General features: G+C 33.1%; 2 protein-coding genes and 1 long non-coding RNA gene across 14 annotated transcripts; 1 reads left to right on the forward strand and 2 right to left on the reverse strand.

Annotated features, from left to right (window-relative positions):
* Positions 1–1,910: 1,910 nt before the first annotated feature.
* Positions 1,911–2,741, reverse strand: LOC114172937. Its single transcript, XM_028057102.1, has one exon. It carries the CDS (start codon positions 2,739–2,741, stop codon positions 1,911–1,913), a length of 831 nt encoding a protein of 276 aa, XP_027912903.1.
* An 894-nt stretch (positions 2,742–3,635) lies between these two features.
* On the reverse strand, positions 3,636–7,219 carry LOC114172938. Its single transcript, XM_028057103.1, has 2 exons — positions 7,138–7,219; positions 3,636–4,804 (listed from the first exon to the last, which is right to left on the reverse strand). The coding sequence occupies exons 1-2, from the start codon at positions 7,217–7,219 to the stop codon at positions 3,636–3,638; spliced, it is 1,251 nt and encodes a 416-aa protein (XP_027912904.1).
* Positions 7,220–19,083: 11,864 nt separating this feature from the next.
* On the forward strand, positions 19,084–24,023 carry LOC114172939. Of its 12 annotated transcripts, none has more exons than XR_003602433.1 (9): positions 19,084–19,281; positions 19,349–19,667; positions 19,765–19,988; positions 20,528–20,773; positions 21,353–21,423; positions 21,504–21,646; positions 21,772–21,952; positions 23,394–23,862; positions 23,944–24,023. It is a non-coding gene; the product is annotated as an uncharacterized LOC114172939 (long non-coding RNA). The 12 variants fall into 12 exon arrangements; XR_003602425.1 differs by having other exon boundaries at positions 19,119–19,667; positions 23,394–23,726; positions 23,803–23,862; XR_003602428.1 differs by having other exon boundaries at positions 19,118–19,667; positions 21,537–21,646; positions 21,734–21,952.
* Positions 24,024–24,262: the final 239 nt, after the last annotated feature.

Raw genomic sequence — 24,262 nt, forward strand, 5'->3', positions numbered from 1 at the left:
AGATGTCCATTACTTGAAAAGTTATTTGAAATACACATGGACCAACTTGAACTGGCAACTTTAGTTCTCCCATCACCTCTCTTTTGCTACCATCAAAAGCTCTCAATATCATAGTACTTGGCTTCATAGGGAATTTATCACGTGAAAACTTCTCCAGCGTCACCTTAGGCATCACATTTAGGGAAGAACCATTATCAATCAACACACGAGATATAACATGGTCGAGACATTTAACAGATACATAAAGAGCTTTATTGTATCCTCTTCCTTCAACTTGTATCTCATCATCCAAAAAAGTAAGGAAATCATTAATGGTAATATTATTAACAATCCCTTCAAATTTATCCAACGAAATATTTTGTTCAACATGAGCCCCACTCAGTATTTTCATTAGCAACTTTTGGTGAGTTGTCTAATGCATGAGCAATTCCAAAATCGAAATACGAGTTGGCATACGATTCAACTGCTCCACCACCTTGTATTCGCTTTGTTGTATGAATTTCAAAAATTCACAGGCCTCTTCATCTGATATTTCTTTTTGTTTATCCTTTCTACATTCTTCCTCATCTTGTATCGTGTTTTCTTTTAATATCTCTTTTGCTTTTTCAATTCCATCATTTACTTTACTTCTATGGCATCCTTCCTTCCTTAGATCTGGTGGTGTAAAGAAACGACCACTCCTTGTTATCCCACCAAGACTTGATATATTTTCAACAATTGGACCTTCATGCACATAAGTGTTTTCAACTTGTTGTCCCTCACCTAATTCATGTATTCCATACTTCCATGGAACAACTCTATCACTTTCATAAGGAAAAGAGGAAGGTGTTTTTATCACCATGGGTTGTCTTCCTTATTCCATGAAAGAAGGTGCAGGTCTAGTGAAATGAATCACTAAAGGTTTTAGCGTGGTTAAATTGGACTGTTCACTAGTTTGTGCCAATACCTTCTTATCTTATTTCCATGAAAAACTTGCAGGAAATGCTTATCAACTAGCTTTTGCAACTCCAGCTTGAACTCCACACAATCTTAATAGAATGTTCGGCACCTGGATGGAATGCACATGCATTACTTAGATAATATTCACCTTTTACTAGCTCTCTCTTCATTACTAGGTTTATCTTCTTTGAATGTCAACCACCCAAAATCAATTAAAGATTGTACCTTATATTTGAGAGGAAAACACCTTTCTGTCGAATGCCCCTTTGCCCCTCCATGGTAGTCACATGTAGCATTTGGATCATAACTCTTGGGAAAAGGAGGTTGTTGTGGTTTCATTGGGCAAATTGCAACAAAAGATTTACAAAGACGCATTGATAACAACTCTGTGTATGTCATAGGAATGAGAGTAAAATCATAAACTTCCTCTCCCTTCTTGTATTGGTATTTTGACCAAGGTTCTCACTATCACTAGCAGCTGCTTTTTGAGGTTGCAACTGCTTGTTTGAAATAGGCTGTATTTGGTAATTAACAGGTGTACGGTTATCCCATGCGGATGCGGCGTGAACTTCAACTTCTTTTTTCTTACTTTGATTAAAACTTGGTTTTTTGGTATTTGCAGCCACTAGGGGGCCATATGCAATTTTACCATTTTTTATCTCAGTCTCAATCCTTTCACCGATGATGATAATGTTCGCAAAATTAGAAGATATATTCCAATTCCCAATCATATGCTCATAAAATGGCGGTTGTAGTGTATTCACAAACATTGTAACCATCTCCTTATCATATAGTGGTGGCTCAACCTGGGCAGATATCTCTCTACAACACTGGGCATACTCTTTGAAAGTTTCCTTTTTCTTCATTGTCATATTTTGGAATTGTATTCTGTCTAGTGTTGTATTCATATTAAATTTATATTGCTTTATGAAAGCATCAGCTAGATCCACCCAAGAATGAATATGAGTCAGCTAAAGATGCATATACCAATTCAGCGCTGCCCCAGCTAGGCTATCTTGGAAAAAGTGGATAAATAATTTATCATCATAGGTATGGCCAGCCATGTTTCGACAATACATTGTTATATGGCTTTTTGGACACGTAGTCCCCCTATATTTCTCAAACTCAAGCACTTTGAACTTAGGGGGTATCACCACGTCAGGGATCAAAGATAAGCCTACAACATCACCAAATCCATAACTTTTATTCCTTTCAATAGCCCGTAGTCTTTCCTCAAATATCTTTAACTTTCCCTTGTTATTCTCATTCGATGAAATCACTTGAGCTAGTGTCTTTTCTTGTAAACCCACACCTACAGTCGAAACATGTGGTGGAATCGATACATTAGGATCTGTATAGGTTGTGATTCCAACCACACTTTCCCCTGGGCGTACATGGTTCCTAAAATCAGCCATCCCGGTTGACACTTGGAATTGCTCATTAGGTGATGAAACATGTATGCTTGTATTACCACCAGAAAATGGATTCTTAACTTGCTCTACATACTCTGCCATTGGAGGTGTGTAACCTAGGGGTAAGCCATAAGGTGGAAAAGCTTGAGATGATGTCCCTTGACTCACTTGATGATGTGGTGGGCAAATTGGAGGTCCACTTGATACATGAGGATGAAATCTTGGAGGGTATGAAGTACCACCGTCAACTGCTGAACTTTCTCCTGAACTCTTCATAGTCCTCAATGCCTCCAAGATCTGACCCATTTGATCCTTTATTTGGCTGATTTCACCCTTCACTTGGCTAATTTCTTCCTTAACTTCCTCATGTGCATTTTCCCAATCCTCCATTGTTTTGAAATTTGCCCGAGTTCTATAAGGGTGTCTCGGAAATTTTGTCGTATTCACTTACTGTCACTCTTCTATTTAATTCAAATGAAATGAGAAGGAAAAAGGAAAAGAAAAAGACAAATGCAAATGCAAACATTCTAGCTAGAAACTATAAAGTTGTGCAAATAACATTGCAAGTAATAATGGAAATTAACACGGAATAAAGTAGTCGATTCATCAGAAAATCCACAATGTTCAAAAGTTCATAACAATACGAAAAAGAAAGAAAGCATAAACATCAACTTCGAGCTCTAGCCACTATATTCTTCTTTTCCCCTACAAGCTCTCTGCAATAACCGAGGAAATCTTCAATTGCTTTTGGTGGATTGAATATAGGCATTGCAATCTCAGCATCAGTTAACATCCCGGGTACATCTTCAATTGCTCCGTTGGTTATAGCTACTAACTTTGGAAAACATCCTCTCTAATAGTTTGAAGTTCCTTTTAACTCAGCACATTCAGTTATCAATCTCTGATTTTCCTCCTCCGACTATGCCCGGTACCAACTCTCCTCAACCACTTTTGCTTCATAAGCTGATATTGTCTCTCAAACTCTTTGTTCCTATACTGTATGTCATTTTCTAACTCTGCTTTATACCAACGCTCTTCTTCTAGCTTTGCCTCATAAGCTGCTGTCATTTTTTCTGTCTGTTGCTCCATCTCCTTAATCCTAACTTGAGCATTTCGCAGCTTGTTTAATGCCTCCCTTTTGTCTCTTGCCAATTCTTCATATAATGAAATTTTCTCACATTCAGACAATGCCATCGCTTTCTTCTCTTTGCCTCTCAAAGCTAGCTCTTTGTTAGCTGCCTCGAGATCTTGTTGTACTCTAATGTGATGGTTTCTTTCCTCTCTCTACTTCTTTATTAATACATCACAAGTTCTGATCCTGGCTTCATTGTCATGTTTGAGATCTATATATTCATGGTGAGCTTTCTGAAGATCATTAACAAGCTTAACATTTTTCTGCTTCATCTTTTCTATTTCTTCTTTAAGGGTTTTGACTTCCTCACTTTCCACATCTTGTTGTTCTGGCATGAAGGCAACTGGTTTGAACGGTAGCTTCACCCCTTTAACCTTATCCATAACCCATTGTTGATAAGATGTCTTCTCCTTTACTACCCATGGCCTAAAGTCTTTTTCTGCACGCACCACACTGTCCCAAGCACTTCTAATTCGTCGGAGTAAATCATTAGAAGTCCCTTCTTCATAGCAATTCCACACTGCAACTAAAGATTCTGGATTTAGTGCACCTCGTATAGGATATCCAAATTGTCTTTGTGCTAATATCGGATTATAATTAACACAATATTTGGTTCCTATAAGAGGTACATTTGGGTACTCCCCACAATGTATGATATGTGATCTTTGCTGCCAGGATACCTCTCGTTTGATCATTCCATTATGTAACTTAGCAAAACAACACGCCCATTCTTGTGCTCCTTTAGCTGCTGGCTTGTAATTTGGACTAATATGAGAAGTAAACCATTTATATAATACTGGCAAGCAACATGACAACTTCTTCTTCTTAAATTCATAACGCATGTTCAAATTTCCATAAACATCAGCTAAGATTGTTGTGACTGGATTTTCTGCATTGATTTTATATGCTATGCAAACATTAATGGCTGAGAGATCAACAAAGTTATCGATGCTTGGGAAAATCATAATGCCATAAAGAATGAGTGCCAATACATCCATGAATGTTTCCCCCATGTCTTTATCAACCAATTGACGTAGATGCCCCTCTAGAAACCCTTGAGGAATGCCTTTGACGGTTCCCTTTGTAATCATTTTTCCTTCTAACTCTACAGGGTGTATTTTCAAAATTCCTGTTAGTGTTGAAACAGATGTATTTTGCATTGTATGCTTGTAAGGAATTTTTCCTTCTAATGGTAGATCTAGAATATCCCCAAATTCCTCTACTGTCGGCACTAATTGAAAATCCTTGAAGGTGAAGCATTGGAGCGGCGGATCATAGTATTGGATCAAAGCAGTAACAGCTGGAACCTGAGTATCAATCTCTAGAAGATTCAGTAAATTCCCATACTTCCTTCAAAAATTGTTCCTCTGGATAGTCTTCATCTTCCCCACCAACTCTCGAAGATAAGTCAAGTTTCCTTCATTTGCTCTAATTGACTACTTTTTTAGTGACTCTGAACCAGAATGCTCTCCAACTCCAGATTCCCTATTAATTTCCATTTCTTCTCCAAGAAAATGACACAGCTTTATGATTTTCTACCTAGAATGAATACAATGAAAACGTACAAAAAAAAAGAAAAAAATTATAGACTACATGATGCTATGAATAATTTACATAACTTATTACAACCCAAAGGAAAAACACAAAGAAACAAATACAAATAAAAATAAAAGACAAAATAAAATAAAATAAACAGAAAAAGGAATTATAGGAATACACATCTCCCTTTCGTGCCTTATAAGGTTTAAGCGCGTCATAGGATTAAGGTAGGTATATGTGCTCACCAAGATAGTCTCCTATTTCCTAAGGATAAAAGGTCACTAGAGCTATAGCCCACTTCACGACATTTCTCACAACAGTTGGTAAACAACACGATGTAAGAGTATCAACTGAAGCAAACAGACTCTAGTTGGGGTTCTTACAATGACCACTTGGGAAGTACATCCACTGTGGCACTACTACACAATCCCCTTCTAATTCTAAGCTACTCAGACCCAAGTATAAGGCCTCGCTCATGTCATGTACAAAATATAAGGTGAGTGTGTGAAGGGAGAAAAAATGCAAACCTAAACCTCCACCTGCAAAAGAGATCCATACAAAAACATATTTTCTACCCTAAGGTTCAATATCCACAAATATATCATACACCAACAGGAATATAAAATATACATAAATCGAGAAGGGTAAAACAAAACATCTAAATTTAACACATCGCTTTCGCATATTCGATTAAATAGGCTTGACTCTCTAGTGTCCCCAGTGGAGTCGCCATCTATAGTAACCTAAATCGTGACGGGACGACGAACTAAAAATAAATTCATTTAGAAAAAGAGATTTAGAAGTCGCCACCATTTATTCAGGAAAACTATGGAAAACCATAAAAATAAAATAAAATTTGCGAAAACCAAATTTAGGGTCCGGGAGTCGGTTACGCGTAGGGAAGGTATTAGCACCCTACAGCGCCCGTCCAAAGGCGGTACCTTTAATTAAATTTGCAAAAGAGATGTGTTTAATCCTTTAAATATTTATTTTTCCCATAAGAAAATATTGAACAAAATTATTTTTTTGATTAAAAAGGACCCGACAAGGCTTAACCTTGGTCCTACGTATTCTCATAAGAAAAAATGAGAAATCAGGGCTACGTAGTTCTTTATAAAACTGTTTGATTAAATGATTTAATTTTTGAAATATGTCATTTGACATATTTGAAAAAGAGTGTCATGCGACGCGAGCGGGTGATTAGACACCAAACACATTTTTTATAACTTATTTGTTAAAAAACAAGATTGTCGTGTGACGCGAGCAGTCAATTAGACACCAAACACATTTTTATAACTTATTTATTGAATGTCGTGTGACGTGAGTGGTCGATTAGACACTAAAAGAGAAAGAAAAATAATAATAATAATAATAATATTATTATTATTAAATTATTATTTATTCTTATTTTTATCATTTTTTGAAAGTTATTTAATTTTTATTTCAATTAAAAATATTTTTATTATTTTTGAAAATGACGTGATTGAAATGTCAAATTTACTTACAAAACACGAAAATGTGGTACTTAAAGAGAAACGCGGGGTGCATAAAGTAAATGTGGGGTGCATTAAAGTAAAACGCGAGGTGCATAAAGTAAAGTAAACACATTATATCTAAGAAGAAAATAAAGGAGTGGGGTGTGTGCTAAGTGAAAACGCGGGTTCGTAAAGTAAACTAAAACTTAATGTAAGCGGGGTGGGGTTATTACATTGGGGAGTGCATGAAGCAAATAAATAAACAAAATCCAATATTAAAAGTAGGAGTGCATAAACTGAAATATGGAGGTGCGTGAAGAAAAAACCTTAAATCTTCTAACCTTAATAAAAACATAGGTGGTGCATGAATGAATTATGGTGGTGCACGTAGCAAAAACTTAAACTTGCTAACCTTAATAAAAATATAGGTGGTGCGTGAATGAACTGTGGTGGTGCATGAAGAAAAAACTTAAACCTGCTAACCTTAAAAAAAGAAGAGGGGGTGGTGCGTGAATGAACTGTGGTGATGTACGAAGCAAAAACTTAAACAAACCCTAAAGCCATATAAAAACGCAACATCTCAACTCTTACTTCGTCTCCTACCTTCCCGCAAAACACCATTGCCGCCCCAACTTGAGACCTTGACCGTCGGCAGCGACGCGGCCAAAAATGGCGCCGGCCACGATCGCTCCACCACCAACAGTGGCGGCACCACCGTTCATCTCCACAAACCAAGATTGTTTCAACTATGACTCACCTTTCCCTTGCCGTGCACTGCGAACTACCTTTAATAAAGGATTCTAACACCAAGTATGGCTACCCCACGATTTCCAGAATAACAGTGCTCACTGTCGAGCCTCTATTTGTTTACAGTGAATCAAACCCTTTCTATTTCCTTTCTATTTCAGATTATTTAAACCCAATTCTCTTTTATTTTCAATTTTCTAGTTTTAATTCACTGATTAACAATTTCAAGCAACATCAGATGTAGGGATTTCACGATTCATACCCTTTATCGCATAACAAAAAAATAGAATGGGCAGAACATCGTATCAAAAATTTGAAGATTGAAGATTATGCGTACCTTGTTTAATGTCTGAGCTTTTTTGCTATCATGGTTCCCTTTGTACTTGATTCTGCATGTTGTTTATATTCCTTGTTGCACTGTTGTTTCTATCACTGCTCCATTCTTTTTTCTTCCCTGTTGCTTGTTCCGTGAACCAAAGTAGAAGAAGTTTTAGCTTTTGTTTCGTAAAAAGTAAAGTATTCCCCCCAATAGTAAAGTTTTTTAACAATTTATTATTTTTTTTTCTTTTTTATGTAACACTTATTTTTGAATATATATATATATATATATATATATATATATATATATATATATATATATATATATATATATGTATGTATATAATTTTATTTAACTTTATTATTTTATATATTTTTTATTATTATTATTGTTATTTTATATTTTTTTATTTTTAAAACAACATTATTTGCCCAGACAAAATTGGGTGTTTACAGAATAGATCACCAAGTTAGGATGCAAACAATACTGAATTGTACACTTTCAATCGATCAAACACAGAGTTAATCAATTGATTTTACTAAATAGATTTTGTTCTAGTATAATCAACCGATTGAAACAGGAAAACAATCAACTGAATTACTGGGAAATATCCAGAAATGCGAATTTATATTTTAAACCAGGAACAATACACAATAATGATCAAGATAGGTTCCAAATGATTATGTAAACATGCTCAATGCTGCAAATGCTATGAAAACATGCAAGAACAAGAAAAAGATTATTAAAGCACAAGTTCTTTAAACTTTAAAATGAAAATGCAAGAGAGAAAGGTTAGAGAAGAGAGGACACCACGAGATTTTTATACTGGTTCACTCAAACCTGAGCTACATCCAGTTTGTCAAGGCAACCTTAGCTTGACTCTGCACTATTTCAAAATTTTTACAAAGTATCCACCCTTACACTTCCAAAATATGCAAAAACACCATAAAAACTCTTGAATCACACAAGAATCACACCAGCAAAGCAAGAACCATCTTGTAGATCTGGAAAACCACCAGGCACACACACAAAGCTTGAGAAAGATCAAACCTCAGTGGTAGCACAACCCATCCTACCACAAACCACTTTCTCCAAGCTTCAAACCAAGCCAAAAGCTCCAAGAATTGATCAAAGATCAATCTTCAACAGCTGCAACACGTATGATCATGAAGGAGAGAGTTTCCACAAGTTTCCAAAACAAATTCGTGCTCTAAAATGATCAACTTACCTCTCTTTCGAAAATCACAACTTTTATAGTCAAACTGTTACGAAATTCAACAGGTTGATTTTCAAATCAATCGGTTGATTTCACTTGACTTAAGTGAAAGCAGTCGATTAAAAACTAAATCAATTGATTGAATTTGTTGCAGTTTAAAACTACTACAGTCAACCTTTTAACCTGTTGAAAAACCATTCAACAGACTAAAAGAGACATTTTAACCTATTGAAAAACAATTCAACAGATTAAAATACACACCTAAGACAAAAAAACATCTAATTAATGCTATAAGGTCTACAACATGAATTACAAACTTAAAGTACACTTTCTAAATGATGTAACTACATGGAGAGCACATGTTCCAGCCTTGATCACCATGGATATCATCAAATCTCCTTTCATTCATCAATGTAGGCTTCATTTCAATGGTAATGGCTTCAAGATAGTTCAAAAAATCTTCATTCAATCTTCATCAAATCTTCAAGAAACAAACCACCTTAGCTTCTCATGTCAACATCTTCAAGGATTTTGATCCTGTAAAATAAAACAAAGTAAAACCTTAATATCAATAAAATAATTATTTAATAATACTTTAGAAATATGTAAAGATGAAATTATAGACATATTAATTAAAAAATTTAAATATTAATAATACAACTTATTTCATTTTGAGGGAACATTTGATCCACTAAATGATGGGCTTCCTAATAAATTAGTCATTTGGCATTTCATCTCTATTTCGATATCTTGCTTCATTTGATCACGTTGCGTTTTCATCTCTAATAATTTCTTGATCTTCAATTAATTGTCGTTGAGATTGCAATTCATTATGAAGTTGAATGTTAGTTTCCTCTTGATTTTGAATAATGCTATTCAACTTTTTAACTTCTAACTCTAGATCACTTGCTCCTTTTTGTGCATTTTCCACTTGATTTTGTACAATTTGTCTCTCTATATTTTTCTATGATTGATATAGTTCCAATACCTTAAAAATGATTTGGTGTTGTTCCTAATACAAATGAAAAATGTTTAACTAATGGTATAGGTGCTTTCGAAATCTCTTCCTCGTACACCTCACCCACATTTTTCAAATTATCCTGGACAATATAAAGAAACAATATTTAACATTTAAAATATTTTGTAATAGTAAAATAAAATTATTTTGAATATGATTATAACAAATAAAGAAACATTTGAAATATAAAGTAAACTCAATGGCCATGGTAACACAAAAAATTTCAACATATGAACAAAATCATAAAATAAGTTGATGTCTCTAAATATTCTTGCATCTACATATTTCAACTTAAAATTTGTACCCAATTCAAATATATATCCTTAAATTTTAAAACATTAACAAGAAAAAAAATAGGGTTAAATATTGTTTTGGTCCCTCAAGTTTTAGTGAATTTTGGAATTAGTCCCTCTTTGAAACTTGATACCAATTTAGTCCTTCATCTTTAGAAATGTGTGGATTTAGTCCATCTTATCAAATTTTGTTAAGTTTATTTGACATTGTAAATGCATTTTATGATAATATTTAAGTTAACATTGAAGCGAAACTGTGTCAAATGGTGTAAACAATTCAAATACTATCATGAAATGCGCTTCAAACATCAAATAAATTTAATAAAAATTGATAATAAGGACTAAATCCACACATTTCTAAAGATGAAGGACTAAATTGGTATCAAGTTTCGAAGAGGGACTAATTCCAAAATTTATTAAAATTTGAGGGACCAAAAACATATTTAACACAAAAAAATATAACTTGTATTTGTTAAAATATAAGCTAGAGTATCACTACAACAAATAAAAGATTAGCGAGGGAATAATCCCTAGCTAATCCCTTGCTAATTCCTCGCAAAATCATTCAGCGAGGGAATGACGAGGAAATACCGAGGATACTGAATCGTAGCTAAATTATAGGTAACTAAATCGCTAGGGAACTACTTCGTAGATAATCCTTGGCTAATCCCTAGCAAAATGCTTGTAGGAAATCTCTAGCTAATATTTAGCAAACTAGTTGTAGTAAATCCGTAGCTAATCTCTAGCAAAAAGGTTGTAGCTAGGGATTTGCTACATCTAGTTTGCTAAGGATTAGCTAGAGATTTGCTACAAGCACTTTGCTACGAATTAGCTAGGGATTAACCAAGGATTAGCTACGAAGTAGTTCCCTAGCGATTTAGCTACCTATAATTTAGCTACGATTCAATATCCTCGCTATTTCCTCACTATTTCCTAGCTGAATGATTTTGCAAGGAATTAGCAAGGGATTATTCCCTCGCTAATCTTTGAATTTGTTGTAGTGGATGTGCATGAAAGATCCTTATTTCATAATGTCAACACTTATTCCAGGTCCCAAAGCTCCTAGAATTACATTGATATGTATTTACAACCTTTGATCGATGAATTGAAAGAACTTTGGGATAATGGTGTAGAGACATATGACAAATCAATGAAAGAAACATTTCAATTACATGCCTATATTTTGTGGACTACTAATGATTTTCCTGCATATGAAAATCTATCAAGGTGGAGTACTAAAGGAAAATTTGTTTGTCCTTGTTATAAGAAGGATACATGGTCATTAAGTTTACCAAATGGAAAAAAAATTGTTATATAGGAAGTGGTCGACTTTTTCCACTAGGTCATTATTGGAGAAATGGTGAAAAAAGCTTTTGATAACACTAGAGAAAGTCGTCCATCTGCTACACAATTATCTGGAGATGATATAATTAAACAATATCAACAATTTTAGCAGGTTAGTATTATTGTATTTTTCTTAAAATCATTATTTCAAACTACTATTATTTTTCTATTATATTATCAAATTTCTCTTACTTAAAAATAAAATCAAAGTAAAATATATTTTTTAAACAATAATTATTTAAATATTATTACTATTAGATAATTTTATTAAATGACATATTTTGAATATATAAACTAATATAATATGTAATATATTATCAATTTTTTCTTATTTTCGAGCTAACATGTAGAGCTTTTCCTGAAAACTACAAAAAATGGTATTTCCATGGTGAAGGATCAAGTGTAAGCGAACCTTTGGCTACTACAAGTGTAGATATGGTTGAAGATATTTTAGAATCTCGAAATCCAATGGAAGATATGTTGACTGATGTTAATGATTTTAACGAGGCTATTGAAGATGATGATGTGCAAAATAATATGGTATGAATTTTGCTTCATCTAGTGGAACTTCTCCAAATTCAAATGACAAGTTTGTGAGGATAAATATGAGCTTGCAACTATGAAAATCCAAATGCAGCATTGCTTTCCTACATTGCTTCTAAAGAAGATATGTAAGACTCGAAGAATTTAATTAATTAAATAAATAAATAATTACTAAATGCGGGTAGTAGAAGCCTTTATGGCATTAAATTTTGATTGGTATGATGTGGAAAATTACTAGCTCAGATAGTTGAGAGTACTTTGATTATGTGAAAGGACTTGGGTTCGAGTTCTATGTGTGTTATTTAATTATTATTATTTTAATAATATGTTTGAGCATGTGGAACGATGACATAATGATTGAATTGTATTAGTTAACAAGAAACATAAATTGACTTGATGGTTTAGCATGGATTTGGAATTGGTATGGTTGTGGGTTCAAGCCTTGGAGAACCCAAACTAAACTTTATTTTTGCTATTTTTGGTTTTGGCTTGAATTTGAAGGGTTAACGGAAACCCCAACAGACATGGCCCCTAATTAGGGGTAAGAGTAGAGCTGTCAAAACGGGTAACTCGGCCCGACATGGTTCAACCCACCACGGGTTGATGATTTAGTGAGCCAACCCAACCCGACTCATTTTTTAGCAAGCCAAAAAAATTCGAACCCGACCTGGCCCACCACGGGTTGGCAGGTCGGGTTAAACGGGTTGGCTCACAAGTTCACTTAATTAAAAAAAATACAATTATTTATCTGTTGGCTAAAAAAAAAGCCTAACATGACCCAAATGTAAAACCCAACTTAATAAAAAAAACTCTTGTGTACCATTTTATTTGCGGGTTGGTGAGCCAACCGGCTCACCACGGGTTCAACCCGGATGAGTCGGGTTCTAGATGAGCCGGGTCAAAAATCAACCCGTATTGAAATTTGTAAAAAAATTCACTACAAGAAAAAATATTTTTAACAGAGGTTTATTTTTACATTACCCAGGGTTAAAACCTCTACTAAGTTCTTTACCCGAGGTTTCGATTTCCCCTGCTAAACAATCCCTGGAGAATGTGTTAGCCGGGGTTTTTACGAACCCCAGGAAGCATCAATCAATAACAGAGGTTTTTTATCCTCTTGTATTTAACATAGGTTTTAAAACCTCAGTTAAGTTTTGTGGGTTTAAAACCCCCGGTTAATTATCATGAATTTTGAAACCTTCGTAAAATATCATGGATTTTGAAACCTCCATAAAATACTATGGATTTTAGAACCTCCATAAAATAACATAGGTTTCAAAACCCCCATAAAATACCATGGGTTTCAAAACCCCCTAAAATACCTTGGACTTCAAAACCTCCGTAAAATACTATAGGTTTCAAAACCTCCATAAAGTACCATAGATTTTTAAATTATTATTATTATATTTTTTTACTCATTTATCATTTATGTATTCATATATATATTTTTTCAATCACAATTATTTACATTTATTTTATTTTTTTAATCTATATTTAATGAAATTATACATAAATAGATATAAACTCATATACAAAATGTATTCATAGTATAACAAACTATAACAATTCATATATATACTAAATGTATATATCAAAGTATAACAAATATACAAATTCAAATTCAAGTACAATATTAGTCAGCAAAAACTATCATGAAGTATTGCAATGGTTCTCAAAACATAAAATGATTCAACTAACTTCCACATTATATTATATTCTTCAACTATCACATATGATTTTCCTCATGTCCAGAACTTGTTGTATTAGTTGGCACACTTCCTTGATTAGAAACCTACAATATAAATGTGAATCATAATTACAAATGTAAACTCTGAAAAATAAAAGAAGTTATGCAGTCTTAAACATTACTAGTGCAGGATTGAACATAGTCAACTCAGGAGGCAATTAACTTTGATAATTTTGAGAAAAGAAGTTCATGATTGCATCAAGTCTTTTGTCACGTTCTTCATTTCTTTTATTTTGTTCATCTAATTGTGACTTTAATGCAGTGACATATATTAGAACATAATCTATTATTAAAATTGAAAAAAACACATAAACATTATAAAACACTCAATCTATCAACAAAAAAATATATTACATTTCTTACTCCTACTTATAGAAAATAATCCAAAACAACACAACAACAACATTAATAGTGTCCAATAATATTCAACTTTCACGGCACAGCCAAATCTCAAGACACCAAAAGATCAAATGCAACATATCAAATGTCAAGCCATTCATTCATGCACAAGAATATTCATTACATTATTGATTAGATTTAAGAGATAAAATGTGATTACCACTGAAGGCAGAGGACATCTTGGTTGTCCTTTGAATCAACCGTGAAATGCATTGACTTCAAATGAAACAATTACATGTAGATGGTGCTCTCCTGCATGCACCCTTAGGATTCTGATTCAATAAAAGGATACATGTCAAAATCATAGCAATACTCAAGGATTTTCTTGTGCACTTTTTAAAACCCAAATTCCAAAGAATCTAGAATCCTCCATTCAAAACCAATTATCCAAAGACAGTAAACAAATAATCCATAGATTTCCAACGTTGATTTCAGAATCCAAAAGCTGAACAACTATTATTTTATTGTTGTGGTTTAATTCAAGGCCCATACAAGCTTTTGAGATTGTTTTTCATACATCCTTCAACACTTTATGGTTTCTTTTAACCATTTAGAAATATCCTTTACACCTTTAATTGTATAAAAGTCAAGATCACCATCAGAAATACATCTTGAAAAGATAATAGCAATAAAAGTGAAATATGAGTCTAGAAGCAAAGCTCTGTAATGGAATATCAATAAGCCACTAAAACAATCTTACTAACTTCATCACTAACCAAATCTTTTTCTCATGCATACATAATTTAGAAACAACATAATAACAACCTAAAACTTATAGCATTTATAACTAGCAGAAAATAGCTAGCTCTCTAACGGAAAATAAATTCTGAGTAGGGCATGAAAGAAAAAAAGATTTACAAAAGAAATCCCTTTTACAACAGGGTAAATAGACATCCTATAGACAGAGCGGACACATGTTCAGCGAAAAATCTACCACAATTAACAATAAGCAAAGCAAATAAAATAGCTTTTTTCCTTGAAAGGTGTATAACACTTATATTCCAACCCTTAAGAAAGTGTATAATAAAACCTTCAAACTAAATCTTACTTTAGACAATAGCTCCTGACTCTCGAGAGGTTGTTTGCTTAAACTTTGTGGTAATATAACTATAAGCAACTTTGGTTTCTCTGCCCTTATCAGTGTCAACTTTAGATATAATTTCCCTGATTGTGGCCTTGTCACCCATACCATTCTCCTTCATAGTTATTTCCAGTTCATCTCTTGTGATATAACTGTGATGGAATCAAACAAAGAAACCAGGGTACATGTGTCATTTATCTTCGAATTCTAAATAGAGACATTCATTCATTAATTAATGAAATGATTGGTAATGAATGTGCTATTTGGTTTAGCAAGAAATAGGATTTATGGTATATGATCTTCTTCATGTCTAAAATCTGAATCCAATAATCCAAAGATTAATATGGAAAACAAGAACTTCAAAAACCAAAGAACTGAGGCTGAGAATGCATACTAAGGAAAAAGATTACTTCCATAATGTGACAGATTGAAGAACAAATTCGAATTCATAATAGATGGACTTACCCGCTTCCATCTTTATCAAAATATTGGAAAGCCCCATAAAGATTCTCGTTTCTCTCCAACATGTATCTGTGCATTGAAAAGTTGCTCCAATTTTTTAGCTTCCTAGCATAGAAGATACAAAAAAAAAAACAAGTTCAGCAGCACTCTGACTTTTCTAAATGAAGAAAAGTTATAAAAAGAATAAAATATAAATCATAAACAATTAAACATACGAGATAAGTTCTATTTTGTAAACAAAGGTTTCATTACGATGGAAGACAAAAATATAATTGAAAGAAGGGATCTCAAAACTGAAGAAATCGAAGCTGAAAAGCCAAAAAGAAAGGGGTTCATAACATGAAACATGCAATGCATGTAACATCCCATTTAATAGCCTTTCACTACTAAATAACATATCATATCATGATAACCCAAATCAGATAGTAAGAGAGGAGGTTTAACTATAAGTATACCAATACAGTCATCCAAAAATTTAACTATACCCAACTAGTTATATTACAACTAATACTAGTAAAAAGGGTTTAACAAAACGCCAAAGTCTAACAGAACATGAGGTAGCAACTACTACTAGATAACTACAACCACAGATCAACTCCTATCACGGAGAGGAGTATCTTTGCCTGCATTGGTGTCTGCTCACACCGAAAAGGCGATCATAGCAAAAGAAAAGGAAAACACAGAGGAAACAAACATAGGCAAAAAAGGGTAAGCTAACTTAATTGAAAGAAATCATGCAGTTTGATAATAAGCATAATCAGAACTCATCACATCCATCATAACTAATTAGGCTCTCATGATACAGTATAATACCCATAACTTTAGACTCAATATCCGGATTATGTAAGGAACATTGGAGCTCTTGGTGGCTTGCACATGTAACGGTTCCCAAACTCTGTAGAGTATGGACACATGGGGCTATCACCCGACCGCTCACAGGGTAAGTCCCCTTCGCGTCTAAGACTTGATCAAGTCTAGAGACTAGGACCTCCTGCTACTCCTCACGACATAATCCATTCTACTCTATCTGAGCGTGAATGATTATTGGAGTTTCAGGATACCAACCAATTTAGGAGTCCTCATGTTCTTACATACAATAACTTAACCTCTAGAATTTCCCTTGAATTCTAGTGCTCCCATACCTCCCGATAATCTGTTTTCATTCAATTCTACTATAGATTCTACTAATCACAAGAATTCAAGCATATTACAACAGACATCACAATATTTTATTCATGATAACTTTCAATAATTTAAAACAGAGGAAAAACCAAAATTCTGCAGAAGAACTCGCTCAAGCTAGAGGATCTTGCCTGGGCAGGAGGGTCATCCTCGCTTAGGCGGGTCACTCTCGCCTGAGCGAGACTCAAACAGTGGGTAACTCTAAAATTGGGCGAGTTCTCGCCTAGGCTAGACTGTTTCGCCTACACGAGAGTGCCTCTCTCGCTCAAGCGAACCCAGCTCGCCTAGGCGAGACCTTGTACAGTTCCAGGGGGTGAATTCCTGGCATTTTCGCTCAGGCGAGAGCTACTCGCCTAGGCGAAAATACCAGGTTCCCAATCTGTTTCAACATGCAACAACACCAGATTCTTGCACAAATCACTCATATATTCAATCATACCGATCAAACATTCACTCAGTCCTAAATCATGAACTTTCAACCCATTAGAAAGACTTCTATGTGAAAATTAGAGAAAATTGGCTAGCTTCCCTTACCTTATGAAATCTCCAAGAAGCAAAGCGTTTCCAACAAAGGAACCCCTCAATCACACAACCTACGAAGCTGGAAAGTATAAATTTAGAGTGAGAATAGGACTTCATTTAGGACTTTAAAGAAGGAGATGCTCCATTGTTCGAATTTGCGGAGATAAGAGAAAGACTTGAAGTGAACTTACAAGAATGGGAGGGGAGAACAACTTGAGTGAGAAATTCAGTTCCAGATTCAGTGTTGCTGGCTGCAACAAGAAGAGAGGGTGGATCAGAATGAGAATTTGCAGTTTTCTGGTTGGAGAGGATTGGAAAATTCTGAAGGTGGATGCAGAGAGTGAGCATTTAGGAGAGCATAGCTTTTGTGTGTAGGCAGTGGAGAGAAGAGAAAGGGAAATAAAAGGGGTTTCACAATGCATGTAGATGAGTACTTCTCTTTTTGCACCTCAATCATAACGCAAGAATTTTAATACAAATGGAAATGAAGACAAGTATAAGAGGCACAAAAAATACAAAGTCTTTAAGAACTTTAGTTTAGTCCTTTAATTTAGGTTGAAAAATAAAACCATTCAGCACAACCTGCTTTCTTTCCTCTTTTTGGATGAGCTTAGACCTTGTCTTGCTAGACACAACCTACTTTCTTTCCATTGGATCTACATCAAAGCATGTGCAAGCAGTGTGTAAATAGACATATGGTAGAAATAAAAATGAAATGTCAGCATAATTGTGATTAGGAAAATAATAAAGAGAAACAACTGATTTTTTGTCCAATTATATGTTGTCACCATTCGAAACAGTTGTCTAATTATATAATCAGTTACCTAAAATCATATTAGTTGGATTAAATCGTGATTCTAAATGATATCTAGCTTTTGCTATCTCTTTCTCATCCTGCAAAACCGTAAAAATATTTGTCTTTCAATCTTATTGTAGATTCTATAAGAGATTACATTAAATTATAGCCTTAATAATCTTATTGGAGTACCTTTTCTTCAGCCATTGCTTCTTGTCTTGCCTTGCGTGTAGCATTCAAACTCATTATCTTTTCTTTCACAACTTGCATTGTTTCTAATATTTTGAGGCCTTCTATTTCACATATTATCTAACTTGATTTTTCTTTTGCTGGCCAGTTTTACACTAAGATATTACTAACTAGTTTTAGTTTTTAATTCTGATTTTTAGTTTTGATTTGGTTTCTTATTTTTCAGGCACTTATTATAAATTAATAAAGCTACGTTGGTTCTACATTTCTTTCTTTACCTACTTAGTTTTTATTTTTTAGCTTTACCTTATTATTTGTCCTATTAGTTTGATAATCATAGGTAGTGTTCTAGAATTTAGCTTTACTTAGTAGTTGTATTCTTACTCTTCGCATGTAGAAATAGTTGATTAGGATTTTAATTCTCTATTTTCAGTTTTGGCTTTAAATCTGTTTGTTATACTAAGCTTTCATAGGTTTGAGTAGTAGAAATTTTAGTAAGGTGCTATTTTGTGAATTTAATTTTCTCTTGAGCGTTCATGAATTGATTTAGACTTGCGTAGATATGGATATAATATTTTATAAACCATTCACTACAAAAAAATTACTATTTAGTGGGAGTTAATTTTTGGAGGTTATAAAAACCCTCCACAAAACAATAATATTTAAAATGGTTGTGTTAAGTTGTCTAAGTGTTAAGATTAGTGGGGATTTTAATTATTTTTTGAAAAGTTTTATAACCTCCGTAGATTTCTACACCTTTAACTCTCCTAATTTTTTTAACCTTTCCTTCCAGAGTTTTACATTCTCGCTCTACTCAAGGGTTTCCACACATTTCCAAACCCACATTCTCGTTTTTGTTCAGAATGCTCTGTCAAGCTCGATTTGAATTCATCAAATCAGCATTCATCTTCTCATCTCCGTCCAAGGTTTTACACTCACTCTCCTAAATTTTTTCCTAAATATCCAAACACTAGCATTTTCGTTTTTGTTCAGAAAGGTCCGTCATCAAATTGGCGTTTTGAAAGCTCGTTCTAGAAGTTCGATTTGGATCCATCAAACCGATATTCATCTTCGTCCTCGCTCATCTGCCAGTGCTCGTCATCTCCGTCATCGCTCATCGGCCAGTGGTCGTCGTCAATGCTTGTTGGCCGTTGCTCGTCTCTCAGTGATCGTCTCTTAGTGAGTGTGGGTTTGACCCTAATTTTTTAACCCTCTTTGATATGCAGAGAGATGTTTGCTCTAGTCCTTTCATTTGGCCTTCTCCTCACTGCATTAAGAAGCAGAAAGGCTAGGTCATGGCGCTATGGTTGTGGTAAGTGTTTGTCACAATGTCATAGATAAATTATAATTCCAAAACCTTAAATTTTTAGGTGAAAACTGTGACATCTGAAACATATAATTTGTTACAGTAGCAGACTATTTATCTCTTTCTTTCTGGGATGAGATTGGGGAGAGTGACAATGATAGAGACAACATGCTTCTTCAACTGGAGCAAGAATGCTTGGATATTTATCACAGGAGAGTTAAGGAGACGAGGAAGCACAAGGCTGACATATATTAATGGGTGGCAGATGCTGAAGCTCAAGCAACTAATATTGTTTCTTCCCTTAGGGAATCTACAATGCTCCCACGAGTAGGTTTGGTTACGTTGCTAGTTCATTTTCTGTCGTTGTAACTTGTAATTTATATTAATGGGTGGCAGATGCTTATTAGTTGTGATGTGAACAAGAACTAGAATGTGCTATATGATGTCTTCTATTATCTTTTATGAACACTGGAAATTGAAAATGTAACCTTGGCATAAATTGAAGATCAAATATTTGGCTCTCCCATGTTGTGGAGATAGGAAGAGTATGCAGTCTTAACTCTTAATAATGGCTATACTAGAGGAGGATAGGTGTTCCTGTTTGTATATTAATTTTTCGAAGTGAATTTCCACAAATATGTTCTATTTTTCTAAATTTTTTCTAAAATTAAGTTTCATTAAATTTTGAACGCTATGTTTACTGGAGTCATTAAATATTCAATAGTTGATTATTTCTTCTCATTTTTTTACTTTTTATTGCCATTTCTGATTGTTATTTACAAGATCTTGTGTTTCCCTCTTTAGAGTTAGCGTCACACTATTGAATTGACAAAGTACTTGTTCGACTAATTTTCTGCATTCGATAGGGAAAAGGATCCTTGAAGCAGCAATTAGCTGCCATTAAACTTGTCTTAGAGGATTTGAGGTCAAAGAAGGATGAAAGAATAAAGGAATTTTTAGAGATAAAGTCCCAAATTTCTCAGATATGTGATGAAATAGCAGGTTGTGGACAGTACACAAGTGTCACAGACTCAGATGTAAATCAAAGTGATCTGACATCAAAGAAATTGGGGGAACTCAAGTCGCATCTACAGGAGCTTCAGAATGAAAAGGTTTTACCAAATTCATAATACAGATAAATAGTGTTGATAGTTCCAGATAAGAGGAGTTGTTAAAGTCAAGCCTCATGGTCCCATCACTAAGTTCCCTCTCACTTTCTCTTTATCTCTTTCTTTCTTTTACAATCACATTTTCATTTGGTTGTTTAGAACAAGTTGTTGAGGTTAATATTGATGTGATATTACTATGATTCTAAGTCAGTAAAATGTTAAAGACACTTCTACTGTTAGTGCAGAATAAAATGCTTCTTTGAGAGATTGTGGTTACCTAGATGTCTTGGTAAATGAGAGTGATAGTATGAGAATTGAAGTTTACATAGTTAAGATAAGGGTAATATATTTCTTGCATGTTCTGCACCAACATTCCTTGTATTTGGAATGGAGACCAGGTCATGGTAAGTTCTAAATTTATTTATGTTGCTGCTTAGGTAATATATAAGGGTTATATCAATCATTAGTTTTTTCATTATTTCCTATGCTATTGGTGTTATATTTAATAAGTAGTTACTCTTCTTCTCCGACCCTCTTTTTTATGTAGCCTCTTAGAATTTTCTTGTCTTATCTCCAATTCAGAAATAGTCACCAGATTTGAAGAAACACAAGTGCATCAGGGTAGATTTCTCTCCTAAGGGTTAAAAGAGTGAGTAAGTATCTCAATGCTTCCCAAACTAAATTCCACCTTTATTCCTACCTCTGCTTTGTCTGATGCTCCTCATAATTGTAGATAACATGTGGAATGATGGCTTCTCAATTTTAGGCTTTTCTTGATGCTACTGAGTGTCTCTATAAAACACAAAAGCTTGCCGGCAAACCTGCTGGAATTATCTCCCGCACTCGATACCAAGGTGGTCAAGAAGAGACTACAATGTAATAACACCCTCTTTCTGATCGTAATTTCTTATAATTCCCAATTCCTTGATTTGAATGAAAGAGTTTATTTTCTTAAATTTTCAGTACATTATTTACTGATTGTGATGGTATCATCCCTCTAGTTCACCGTGGAATGGTATTTGTTCCATTTGGAATAAGATTTACATACAACCATGAGTTTGAAAATATGGAGGAAGTCAAAAGGTGGAAGTCCTTATGGTTCACGAGCATGGCTATTACTTGTATACTTTGTGTGTTTGACGCAAAGAAAGCTAATAGATTTGAAGTAATCACTTCCTCCAGGTCAGTAATAGAATCTGTAGTTTAATTGAATAATTGTTCTTCTAAAGGCATTTTTTTTTTCTGCAGGGAAGACCTTAATATGGGTTAATATGGAATTGGTCAAAAAAACATATTTAATTCAAATCTCTAAATAAAGTTCAACTTTGTAAGAGTTTTTTTTTTTCAAAATTCTTTGGATTAGTTAAATGAAATTAAAGGAGTGTTTATTTTAATTTGGATTTTAAATTTAAAATATAAAGGGGTTGGTCTTTAACTTATTTTATTAGGTCTTCAACAAATTTTTATTTTTATATATTCTCAGACATGTGAGATGTTATATTTTCTAATCCTATTACAACTTCCCTTTACCTTTTTTTCTTAAATATTTATAAAAGTATCAAACTTAACCGATTACATTATAGGAAAATGAATAAATAGTAATCAATTTTAGGAAAAACCAAATTTAGTTATTATAATGATTAATTTATAAACTAAATATTATTAATATATGAAATAGTTTTTATTATAAACAAAAAAATTATAATTAATTTATAAATTGGTAATTAAATTAGTCTCTAATAATAGTTACTAAAATTTAGGTTATTAAAAAAATTATTGTATAAATTGATCATTAATTAGAGATCAATTTAGATACTAAATTTTTTGGTAGTCAAAATATTAATAACTAATTTACAAATCAATTATAAATTTTTATACATATCAATGATTTATAGTTTATAAATTTGTATTTAAATTAGTCATTATAATAATTAATTACTTTTTATCTCTAAAATTGGTAATTATTTTAAAATTTTCTTATAGTGTATTTTTTTTAAGAAAAAAGGAATTATATTTTTCTTAGAATGTGATTCCTGAAAATTTAACTTCTGAGACAATTATATATATATATATATATATATATATATATATATATATATATATATATATATATATATATATATATATATATATATATATATATATATATATATATATATATATATATAGAATGTGATTGATATACAACATCAAATCATATACAAAAGCTTAATTATTAATTCCTTATAATTTTAACCATTAATTTGACATTTTCTTTTCTGTCTTGAAGTTAATATTTTGTCTTGAAACTATAATTGAGTTATGCTTCTTCAGCTTTATTATTCTAACTTATAGAAAAAGTTTATTCTTGTTTTCATTCATTATTTGTCTTCTAACTTGTATGGTTTACCTTTGTTAGGTGCTTAAGCATTGATGCAAGTTTTGCTTGGTGGTTTTGATTTTTTTCTTTTTTATTCAAGTTGGTTAACAGTGAATATTTACTATTCTGTTTTATAAAGGTTACGTGCAATCGTAAATTTTGAATAGTTCATTTGGACTGTGTTGAAGTGCTTTATTTTGTGACTAATGATTTGGTATATTTTACTATCATAATTTGCTTATATAGAGATTTTTCTTAATGTAGCGAAACTGAAAGATATGAGCAATTTTGTCATGGGCCGCTTTGGGATGATTGTGGACAACTTTAAAGTTGTCAAAGATCCAAACATTAGTTCTTATTCTATCTCATTCCAACATTAATTTGTGTACAGAAAAGTCATAGCATCAATGATGTTTGAAACTTTTTTAACTCTATTTGCTAATATTTGGTTAGGTCTCGGTTTCATTAATTCCATAACTTTCATTTTCTTGGTTGGGGTTTTCTTGTCATTATGGTTGGGTGCATCTGTCCTGGGCCTTGGGGAGTGGTTTATCAAGCGAATGCCACTTGTTCATCTTATTGATTGGAAAAGAATAGGTTCTTTCTATATGTGTCCTTTTCTTCATTTTATCTCTAATTTCTATTTCCCATTTCTAACTTTTTCTTCAAACAGTGACGTCGTCCACATGGTTAGCTATGCACTTCTCTTCGTAAATGCCAACGATAGAAGAAGGTAATTTTCCTATCCTTTTTCATTTCACCACTATTAATTATTTTTGTATATTCATGCTATTTGATTTGAAATGGTGTGTAGGTGGACACCGGATGCAGTTGTATTTGATTCTCACCCGCGCATGGAACTCCCAGCTATTTGATTTTTGTGTATATTTTTTCAACATTAAGTATTTTCTTTTTTAATATTTATATTGTAATTGTTAACACTATCAAATCATCAATAAAATTAATTTTAGTTCATTTTTGTGTACTTTTTGAATTTATATATTTTATTTATTTTTCATTATAAAAATAATTTTATTAAATTAATAAATTATAAATGCTGGTGTGTAATTGTAAATAAAGGAGGTTTGAAACCTCCACAAAATAATAGTCACCAATAAAAGAGGTTAAAACCC

This window comes from Vigna unguiculata, unplaced genomic scaffold (assembly GCF_004118075.2).
Source record: "Vigna unguiculata cultivar IT97K-499-35 unplaced genomic scaffold, ASM411807v1 contig_719, whole genome shotgun sequence".
NCBI lineage: Eukaryota > Viridiplantae > Streptophyta > Magnoliopsida > Fabales > Fabaceae > Vigna > Vigna unguiculata.

Excerpts from the sequence above, each read along its gene's own strand:
- LOC114172937 (XM_028057102.1), bottom strand. The coding sequence starts at position 2,741 with ATGGAGGATTGGGAAAATGCACATGAGGAAGTTAAGGAAGAAATTAGC.
- LOC114172938 (XM_028057103.1), bottom strand. The coding sequence starts at position 7,219 with ATGAACGGTGGTGCCGCCACTGTTGGTGGTGGAGCGATCGTGGCCGGC. Across the intron at positions 4,805-7,137 it reads CGTCGCTGCCGACGGTCAAG|AGATTGATACTCAGGTTCCA; the intron begins GTCTCAAGTTGG and ends TGAATCTTCTAG.